This window comes from Dryas octopetala, chromosome 8 (assembly GCF_963921425.1).
Source record: "Dryas octopetala chromosome 8, drDryOcto1.1, whole genome shotgun sequence".
Classification (NCBI taxonomy): Eukaryota; Viridiplantae; Streptophyta; class Magnoliopsida; order Rosales; family Rosaceae; genus Dryas; species Dryas octopetala.
The window spans coordinates 12948280-12959494 of NC_141373.1; the positions used below are offsets into that span (position 1 = coordinate 12948280).

At 38.0% G+C, this 11215-nt stretch overlaps 1 protein-coding gene across 1 annotated transcript; it reads left to right on the forward strand.

Moving 5' to 3' along the window:
- Positions 1 to 4336: 4336 nt before the first annotated feature.
- Positions 4337 to 9469, forward strand: LOC147277356 (1,8-cineole synthase). Its single transcript, XM_086255433.1, has 2 exons — positions 4337 to 5329; positions 9005 to 9469. The coding sequence occupies exons 1-2, from the start codon at positions 4498 to 4500 to the stop codon at positions 9373 to 9375; spliced, it is 1203 nt and encodes a 400-aa protein (XP_086111559.1). The 5' UTR covers positions 4337 to 4497; the 3' UTR covers positions 9376 to 9469.
- The last annotated feature ends 1746 nt before the right edge of the window (positions 9470 to 11215 follow it).

Sequence of the window (11215 nt, forward strand, 5' to 3'; positions counted from 1 at the left end):
ATTATAACTGCCATACAGTAGCAATATATAGGTGATTGTTACTATCAAACAATAATAATATCTGATTACCACTACCAGACAATAGCAATGTGTGATTGTTACTGTCAGGCAGTAGCAATAGATGATTGTTATTATCAAATAATAACAATACATGATTGTCACTGCCAAGCAGTAGCAATAGAGGATATTCCTCATCTTGATTTTTTGTGTTTTATGCTAGTTGTTAGTATTTAACATGTTGCTGACAAGCATTTTCAAGTATTATTACACAATTGCACACAAACACTAGAGTAATTTACCCATCCAGGTACATATTTGAAAGATATATTAAATAGTTTTATTACTGAAAAACATGCATAAAAGGTTCAAGTTCATTTTTGCCCATGAACAATTGGGCCTATTTCAAATAGCTCCATATACTATCAAATGTTTCAAATGAACCCATAAATTAAATTAAATTATACAAAATAGCCCATCTGTCAAATATTAGAGGGGTAATTTTTTCATTTCATCTATTAACAATATTTAATTATTATTTAAATAACCAAAATTAATATAAAATAATTATAAAAAAAACCCACCCGACCCGTTCCCCCCCACCCCTGCCACCTTGCCCCTCCACCCCCAAGTAGGCGCCTACATGGCCATGGCGACAACCCCAGCCCGTTCCCCCACCCCCACCCCCGCCACCCAGCCCCTCCAGAAACCCCGACCCGCGAACCCAAATCCTCAGTGAAGTCGAGCCCACGCCAAAGTCCGACCTGCTTTCCTCAGCCAGTCAGCCATCGTACATTTCATACTCGGTTTCCCCCACCAAGCCCTATCCACCCCACCAACCCAGCCCCTCTTTCCCCCGCCCCCCCCACCACTCCACCTCCCCCCACCCACCCTGCGCCACCCCCTCACCCCAACCCCACCACCCTCCTACTGCCGACAGCAACCCCACCATTCCCGCACATTCAATGCCGACGCTATCGTCGTCGGTTTCGGAGTCCGACGTGTCGTTTTGATCAAGGAAGGAGCGGAAGAGGTTGGTGAAGACGAAGGGGTGGAGGTCGTCGAGCCAATGGAAGGGCTTCTCGAGAGGAGTGCGCCAGTCGGGGTAAAGGAGCTGAGTGACGACGACAACGTCGTTTGAGGCGGCGAGGTCGAGCGCGTCGTAGTAGGATTGGAAGTGGTGGTAGAGGTTGTCGACGTAGGGGGTGGGGGAAGTGGCTGGGGTTGTCGCGAGAGAGAGAGAGAGAGAGAGAGAGAGAGAGAGAGAGAGAGAGGCTGGGTGGCGGGGGTGGAGGGGCAACGTGGAGGAACGGGCTGGGTGGCGGGGGTAGGGGTGGGGGTGGGGGTGGGGGAACGGGCTGGGTAGATGGGGTAGAGGGGCAAGGTGGCGGGGTAGGGGAACGGGCTAGGGTGAGTTTTTTTTTAATAATTATTTTAGTTATATTAATTTTGATTATTTAAATAATAATTAAATATTGATGATTGATGAAATGACAAAATTACCTCTCTAATATTTGACAAATGGGGCTATTTTGTATACTTTCGTTTAGTTTATGGATTCATTTGAAATATTTGATAGTACATAGAACCATTTGAACTAGGCCCTATAGTTCATGGGCTAAAATGAACTTGAACCTAAAATTTATATATAACATTTGATTAATATGTAGTACGGTTTAATGTTACAAATAGTCTCCATTGTTCTAAAATTGTACATATTTCAATTCCTAGTTTTATTGTTATCTGAATTTCAAATAATTTTCATTTCATGCTCGATCTCTTGCACTTTCTTTCAGTCTTTGTTATATTTTTAGTTGATCATTAGAAACTACGTTTCCAAGATAAGAAAAGAATCTAGGACGAGAAGATCGTTCAATGTAATTTGTAGAAAATTTGATGAAACACAATTAAAATGCACAAAACACGCCCTCCCGAAAAATAAATATATATCCCGATGTAAGTAAATAGGTAAATCTAAGAGAAAAATGGGAGAGACCCACATATCTACTTACATAGATATAAAAAGAAGAAAATAGGAGTATGGACCTGCTCCTTTACTGTGGAGATTTTCAGACTTCTTGAAGTGGGCAGACAGAGATTCGCACTTCTGAACAAGAAATTGGACATGCATTAATGCGTTTGGTTATTACTGGACAAGAAGTACCACATGCCTGTGAGGTACTAATATAATAGAGATGGTTAATTTCATATTGTTATCCTGTGTACTAAGCATGTTCAAACTTTTTAAAGAAAAATAACACCACTAATAAAAAAATTTCTGATAGACAAAAGTGATATCTAATTAATGTTTATGAATACTAAAATTTTGACAAAATCAAAATGTTATAACATTGTATCTTACTGTTGTTGAGTCTAAAAAGTTCAAGTTGTTAAGAAATGCGTCCAACAATATTAGAAAGATTCAAACATATATAGTACTGGAATGTTGAGTTGCCATTGATACCAATAAAGCTTAATTAAGCATAGCATACTAAATGTTTCAGTCAAACCTGGTTGCTGGGTGTTTGTACCATGGATTTCAAGGAGGTCGATCATTTGAGCCCAAAAAGAGTTAATAAGCCCAGATTCAAGGCCCAAATCCGTGAGGGCCCAGGTCTTTAGCAAGCTTGAACAACCTTGGCGAACAACAATTCTTCTCGGCTAAACCAAGCAAGAGGGTTAACAAAGGCTAATCATATGAAGACATGTGTCTTAAAAAGCTGACAAGTACTGGATAGCAGCTGTCATAGAAGGGATAAGTACAAATGCCCAGACTTGTTTAGTACCATACACGTGGGGCAATCCAAGTGCACTTTGTTTAGGATTTTTAGAGCCCATTCGAGTATAAATAGAATGGTGACGGCTAAAGAAAGGCCCCCAACAATTCACATAAAAACTCGCTCACTCTCTAAAATTCCGTGCAAAGATGATTAGATCAATCCCTTTGCCCCCTTTGTATTTCGTTCAGTCGTATTGATTTGGTTTCCTTTATTATAGCTTTGATTTGTTCCGGCACATTTAAGAGCTTCGTTTATTACCGTTTCTCTAGCAATTATTTCTTGAAATTAATGTATTTCGTTACCAAAAATTAATCAAAGAAGCAATTATTTCTTTAAATCTTGGAATGCCTAGGCATAGAAAAGAATCAATCGCAATTGTTTGATTTTCTTTTATTTTTATTTCATTTTATCTTTATTTTTTATCCTTTAATCATCTTGCAAATCATTCCAAATATGATCTAATTATTTGGTGGCACGCCATTTTCGCACAGATAATCCAATGTTGTGGATCAAGTTTAGGCCCAATTCATGAGCAAAGCAATTTTGACCATAACACTGAGATTTAACTTATTGATTTTATTATTTAGGATGTACGTATTCAATAGTAATTCTGTGACTTTAATTTCATTATAAGAAATTAGAGCAATGCCCACTTTCATTAGTTGCACAGAAAATGGTGATAATTGAGAAACATAGACTAAAGTGCCTCGATTTTAACAAAAATAGATATTGGACAATAGGGACTAAAGTTCCTTATTGCCACCCCTTCTTGTGCAACCAAATGATAGTGAGTTTTGCTCACATTTCTTGTAGTGTTTGTGTAATGATTATAGGTTACATCATGTGTCATAACTAGTTCCTAGTAGCAATTGGTCAAAAGATTCAAATACATAGAGTGATAATAGGAAACTAAAAGAGAAAATACGTACAAGAAGAGAATTCGAAAGATCAGATGTTGATGTGGTTGATCAGATCGAACATTTTTCATTTTCATGACTGGGCAGTTGTATTTTCCATTGTGTCAAATGTCAATGAATTAGCATACCTTAATTATTGCAAGTATTGGAAAAAAAAAAAAAAAAATTAGATGGTGTCAATATTTCTTCAATGTGAAGCTCCTTATATATATGTTTTCTGTTGGCTATAGTGAATTAAACACACTCCCAACGGTTATTAATCAACTTACTACTTTTGTTATTAAGGGCTATAGATAGAAAATAAATAAATAAATAAAAATCCACTTTCTCCACCCTTCTCGCCTTCCCCTTCTTCTGTATATCACATTAGTCGGCTGCAGCAACGCCTCAAGCAAATACCAAATTTCAACTCCAAGATATAAAATTTCTTGGTGAGTTGATTGACTTGCCTAAGTGAAGTGGTCACAATTATATAATAAATACAAACATAAACGTTGGAACGTACATTGAGTCAGTCAGCATCCAATTAATGCGTTTTGGTGAATTTTTCTTTTGGTAAATAGTTATTTTAGAGTTGTAGGGCCTAAAATTAATTAAGGAGGCATAGATTTGTGGTGATTATAAGTCATTATCCAGACTACTGGATCAGGACGGACGACCCCTTAGCTTGTCGAATTCCCTTCCTCACACGTTTACATCACACACTCTTCACCAAATTAAACACCTTAACATCCAATCAATGAGAGCATCGATCACTGCCCAAAATCAACCGGCAACCGCACACAAACTTTGATGATCGATCGATGGAAGGCTCCCCCACCAGCATGCTACCCCCTTTGCTCCTCCGCAACCTTATCACCTCCCTCTTTATCTACACCGAGAAGTTCCTGACCAACTTGGCTGAAAGACACAAACTTCTCCAACTCATTCGCTACGTCTTGCTCTCTTCCTTCCTCTTCTTCCTTCGTTTTCTTCCTTCTCTAAACCCTAACTACGATTATAAGCCTCCCAAGACCAACACCAAGTTCACTACTAGTTGTGCTGCTACTACTACTCCTACTTCTGATCATGAATATCACAACCACTACATGCCCGCTGCTGACTCGGCTATTGCCCGAGCACTTTCGCAGCTCCTCTCCATCGTCAACGACATCCCCGTAAGCTCCCGCAAGTACCAACTTGTTCGATCTTTAGCGGAGACCCTCATCGATGAAAACAGTAGAGACGGCGTCGAGGCTTTACGCCAAGTCAACCGTACGGTTCTCTCCGCGGCTTTTTCCTCCACTCTCACCCAGCTTGAAGCCGCCGCCACGCTGGAACAAGGATGCCAGCGTGGCAATGACGCTGCCAAGCTGGCTGATTACCGCCTCAGCCGGGTTTTTCGCCGGGCGGTTCGGTCGCTCGGGGACGTGGCGTGGACAAGGACTAGTACTGCTGAGAAGGTGGGGGAGGGGCCCGCCGGGTCGAGCAGCTCGGCGGAGAAGCTGGCGGCTGAACTGCTTTGGTTGGCGGAGAAACTGGCGGCTTGTGGGTACGCTGAAGAAGCTGTGCGGAGATGGGCCTCGGCGTCTAATTTGGCTTGGCTCTCTATTTCAGCTGAGCCGCGCCTGCAGGCATCCTTTGTCAAAATTTCGGGTATGTATACCTTTCGCTGCATAAAACAAACTTTGATTTAATTCCATAGAGTGCACGCTTCTCTCATCCACATTGTGTCATTCATATATGATTCGGGTCCTATACGGAATCTTGTATACCAATAATTTACAAGAAAATTTTCTATTTCATTAAATAATAAGATTAAATCTGACATTTTCTGGATTTTACAACGATACTATTTGTAACCAGCTATATCAATATTGCAAGAAAAATATTTATAAAGACTACGATATGACATTTGTAGGGATTTATTGTAATGTATTATGCTGTATCATTACAGATGATTTCCAATCGAAATGTTACAACCTTAGGAAAAATTATTATATGTAATTTGACTATTTTATCATGTTCTTGGTTCGTACGTCTTTTTTTTTTGGTTTGTACGTCTTGTTTACATGATTTCATGATGTTCTGCTGTCGTACCATATTTTCTCGTCTTCTTTCTTTTTTGTTTTAAACTTTTGTCATTATCGTTGTCCAACATTGTAAATACAAAATTAGAATTAAATTTCAAATATTAATAGTTTTTTAGCAAAGTAGCAAGACAATAATTTTTTAAAATTTAGGTACTAACCTAGAGCAAGACATTTTGAATTAGGTTACAAATCGGTTTGCTATATAGTTGTGATTGTCGAACAGTCACAGTTGTGATTGTTTCAAATTCATAAAAATTCAAAATTTATAAGGGTCTAATGCTTTTAATTTAGCCTTGGGGGATGAAGTCTTATAACCCAGAGACTAAACATTAAAGTTTAAGCCTTGCAAATTAATATTAAAAAAACAACAAATCAATAAAAAAGTTATGACTGTTAGATGGTCACAGCTCGATATAACCACACATATTTTTTAAAGTTGGTACCTAAACTGAAATTTAATATATAAACTAAAATGACATAAACACTTTGGTAGATAAAATAAAAAAATATTACAATTTGATAACTAAAGCCAACGGAGCTCATATTAAAACCATCATCAATAAGAGTAACGCAAGCATGGTATATAGGGGCAAACTAGGTAATTAAGATACATGATTGAGATTGCGTCTCATGGAGAAACTAGGTACGTGCACGTAGGTGCAAATTTCATGGTAGAGATAATGCATCGCTATCTCTCTATTAGACTTAGTTTGTGCAGATAAATCGGGAATTGTATTATGGAATATATTCCATTTCATTTTCTTATTACTTTTTTTTTAGAAGACATTTTCTTATTACTTAAGTTTAACTAATTACAAGATAAATCATACAATTATGGCTTCTAATTGTACCCACCGTAAACTGCTTCCTTTGTCTCATTTAAAAATTCTTTTTGCAAAAACTCTTTTTTCCCTTCAATTGAAAACAATATAACACAAACCATATCAGACCCCTCCTCAGAGAGAGAGAGAGAGAGAGAGAGAGAGAGAGAGAGAGAGAGAGATGCCAGCTAACTAGGGCAGGGGGGACGGCTGACGGTGGGTGGGTGGGTGGGTGGGAGGGAGGAGGAGAGGGTGTGGGGCTCGGGTGGCAGGGACCCCGATCTAGGTTTGGGTTTGGGTTTGGGTTTGGGGAAAGCAATTGGGGGTTACACTAGGGTCTTTTAACTTTCAAACTAAGAGGGGTGTATTCAATTAGGATTTTAAATAATTTTGGTGGAATTAAAAAGTCTGGTGGTATTCAATCAAAATTTTTAAATAGTTTATAAAAGTCTGGTGGTATTCAATCAATACTTTTAAAAAGTCTATGATATTCAATTAAGACTTTTAGAGAGCCTATAGAAGTGACATGGTATTCAAAAAGTCATTGACTTTATTAAATAGTAGACTTTAAAAGACTTTCATGGAATTTGTAGTGTAAATTATGTTATATCAAAGTCAATAATTCTCCAGCGTTCCCTCTGTAGATTTCAAAAGATTTCAAATATTAAAAAGCTATTAAAAAAAATGGTATTTATTTATTTTTTAAAGAGTGATGCTAAACCCCATAATCTTATTTTTTCACCCACCTCTTAATTTATTTTTTTCTAATTACTATATCCTCTTATATTAATTTTCTTTTTCTCTTATATTTAATTGATTCCTCATCTTGGGTTGGAACCAACAGCGTTGCCACAATGCAATGTAACAACAAGATATTCAAACCAACCACTTCACAGTCTTTAAGTACTCAACAAAATCACAAGATTATATATTCATAATTTGAGAAATAATGTTACCACCACATCATATAATGTTCTCAACCTGTCAATTCAATTAAACAAATTCTAACAACTCGTTAAAACATAATATTTGACAGTCTAACAACATAAAAACATAAAATTCAGAACACTTATAATAAATTATGGAACAAAATAATTTTGGTCCCTACAATTCTAGCCTCAACTTTTTATATTGTTTTCAATATTAGGACAATTTATAACACATGCATCTCGGTCTTGAAGCTCATCTCCATTCCATTCACTCACGGAGGACAAAAAAATAAAAAACATATTTGAGAAATCCTAAAATAAATAATAAAAAGTTATATCAAAGTTATTAGAAGTCTATAAAAATCCTTCAAAATCTATGAGAAAAGTCAGGGAAACTCTAAATAGAATTCTGTCAAAGTCTATGTGGAGTTTATGAAAGTCATTAAAAATCTATCAACTTTACCAAAGTCAATGACTTTTAAAAACTCTACAAAAGTCCATTAAAATCTTAATTGAATACATCCCCCTAAATTACTAATTTAGCATGACAACATGTTGCATTATTATGTTCTAAGACAAAAATTATCACCGAGCGCTCTACATTTACATATGCGCGTTTGTTAATTGCATCTACAGTTACAACATTGTAGCTTTATTATATATTCTCAATAAAAAATACTAATTTCAACTTATTTATGTTGAGGTATGATTTTTTTGGGGCCCACAAGAGTTGTTTTGTGTCGATCCGAACCATTTGCAATGATTATCTTCATTGATAGATCAACCTTACAAAAAATTAGTCAAATCATAAATCATTTGCCTATTTAACTTTGATAAAACAAATGGACGGTTTCATCGAAAATATTTGGTTCGTCCATTTATTTGATCAAAGTAGATAGGTAAATGATTTCCGATTCGACTAATTTTTTGCAAAGATGATCTATCAATGGAGATGTAAAAATGAATGGTTCGGATCGACACAAAACGACTCGTGTGGATCCCAACAAGGTCATACCTCAACATAAATAAATTGAGGTATATTCCAATAAAATGAGCTGTATATATATATATATATATGTATATAATGTTTTGTAGATTGAGGATTTATTTATTGTCATTTAGTTTGAAGTAAAAACTGTAATTTCTTCAATTATGGTATCAAAGAAAGTTATCCACATATCAGGTCAAATAGTCACACATGCTCTTACGTTACCAAATATACAATTTTCACATATTTAACTCAAGTGATCATGCCACGCATGTATTGGCATATTAAGAGTATCCACATAGACGTGAAACCTAGCTTTGTACCAAGTTTTATGATCAAGTGTTAATTTGCAATAATTCACATTAATTCTATATGTTGATATTTTTAATATTGATACGTACATACATATATATATATATATATATGGGTGCACAGTACGTGAATAATGAAGATGGATATCTAAGTATAATTAATGCAATATTCTTGATTTGCAATTGCAGCATTGTTGTTCAAGCATGCCAAAGACATGGGAACAGATGAAGCTGATGATGAAAGCAACAACAGCATCAGCAACAAGAAAGAGCAACAAAAGCACACAAGGATGCAGATGCTACTGTCATGGCTGCCATTGCTTTGCAGAGCCAGCAATGGCACCGATGTCCCTGTTATGAGCATCAGCGAAAGGACTGATCTGGAGAGGGTATTGGAAGAGACAATAGAGATGCTGGAACAACAAGAGGATCAAGAGAAAGTGTTGTCCTTGTGGCTCCACCACTTCACATATTGCTCCTATTCTGATTGGCCTAACCTCTATGCCTCCTATGCTCGCTGGTGTAATGCTTCTCGGAAGCTCTTGCTTCCCCAATTATAATCACTTATTATTGAGTATTTGTCACAGTAACCAAACATATGCAGAAATGTATATTGATTATCGATGAATGCTAGCTACCAACTTTCTTCTTTTACTTCTTTTTTCAACCTTTCTAGCTTATTCTTCATGTGCTATTTGAAATCTACCTACACTTAAAAACTAGTGCAAATTACATTTAAATCATGCGAAGAATGTTTTCATATTTATAAAAGGCTTATTCGTGTCATTGCTCCCTGAAAATAACTTCAATTTTCAATTTGCCTCCTGAAACTTCATTCCTTCCACTTTGCCCCTCAAACTTTACAAAATACTATATTTCATTAAGTCTGTCTATGAATCTGTCAAAAAAGCCTACATAGCGCTTATGTGGAAAGGATAATAAATTGTCACGTCAGCTTATTTGACGGAGCTTGTAACGGACTTGACGAAATATGATATTTTATAAAATTCGGGGGATAAAGTGGAATGAATGAAGTTTCAAGGGACAAATTGAAAATCGAAGTTACTTTCAGAGGCATCGGCGTGAATAAGCCTTTATAAAATGCAATTATTGCATTTAATTAGGTTCATGCATGTTAAGTCACATGACAGTTTAAATTGTTGACTTTTCAATTCTTTAGCTCGATCGGCTAGCTAGCAGGACTTTACGTTCTAATATTGTATACCTGATGTTTTTGACGGTTGAATGTTGAATTGATTGAGTATGATGCTAAGCTTGCCCACTCAACCGTAAATCTATCGCCACATCACGTACCCGTGCTGCCACATTAGCCTTGACTCTTGAGTCATCGTGCCACGTGTCAAGCTCGCTCTAAATTGTGATAATTTTTGTATTGTCATTCATACTATAAACTTAAGAGCAAATTATAATTTAGTACCTCAACTTTATATGTTGTTTCAATTTAGTACCCTAACTTTGAAACCTTGCAAAAAGTACCTCAACTTTCATTTTGTATCAATTTAGTACCCCAACTTTGAAACCTTGCAAAAAAGTACCTCAACTTTCATTTTGTATCAAAATAGTACCTCCGTTAGTTTTTCTGTCAAAATAGCAGGGGTATTTTCGTCTTTTCCTTAAATTTAAAAAATTTAAAAAAAATAAATTTTTTAAAAAAATTATTTTAAAATAATAAAATTTTTTTTTTAATAAACAAATTTTAAAAATTTTAAAAAAATAAAATAAAATTTTTTTTGGGTAAGGGGTGCAGGGCGGGGAGAGGAAGGGAGGGGCTGGGGCTGGGATGTGCGACGGGGGTTGGGGCTGGGAGGTGCGACGGGGCTGGGCGGAGGGGCAGGGGTGTGCGACGGCGGTTGGGGCTGGGGGAGGGGGTGCGACGGGAGTGGGGTGGGGGGAGGGGTGGGTCGGGCAAAGAGAAGGGGAGTGGGTGGGGGTGGGCTGGGGATGGGCTGGGGAGGAGGGGAGGGCTGGGATGTGCGACGGGGGTTGGGGCTGGGGGGTGCGACGGGGCTGGGCGGAGGGGCAGGGGTGTGCGACGGGGGTTGGGGCTGGGGGAGGGGGTGCGACGGGAGTGGGGTAGGGGGAGGGGTGGGTCGGGCAGAGAGAGGGGGAGTGGGTGGGGGTGGGCTGGGGATGGGCTGGGGAGGAGGGGAGGGCAGGGAGGGGGGGCGGGCTGGGGAGGGGAGGGGAAGGGAGGGTGGGGGCTGGCTGGGGAGGGGAAGGGAGATGCTGGTTGGGGAGGGGAGGGGTGGGGGTGGGGGCGGGATACCCCTGCTATTTTGACAGAAAAACTAACGGAGGTACTATTTTGACACAAAATGAAAGTTGAGGTACTTTTTTGCAAGGTTTCAAAGTTGGGGTACTAAATTGATACAAAATGAA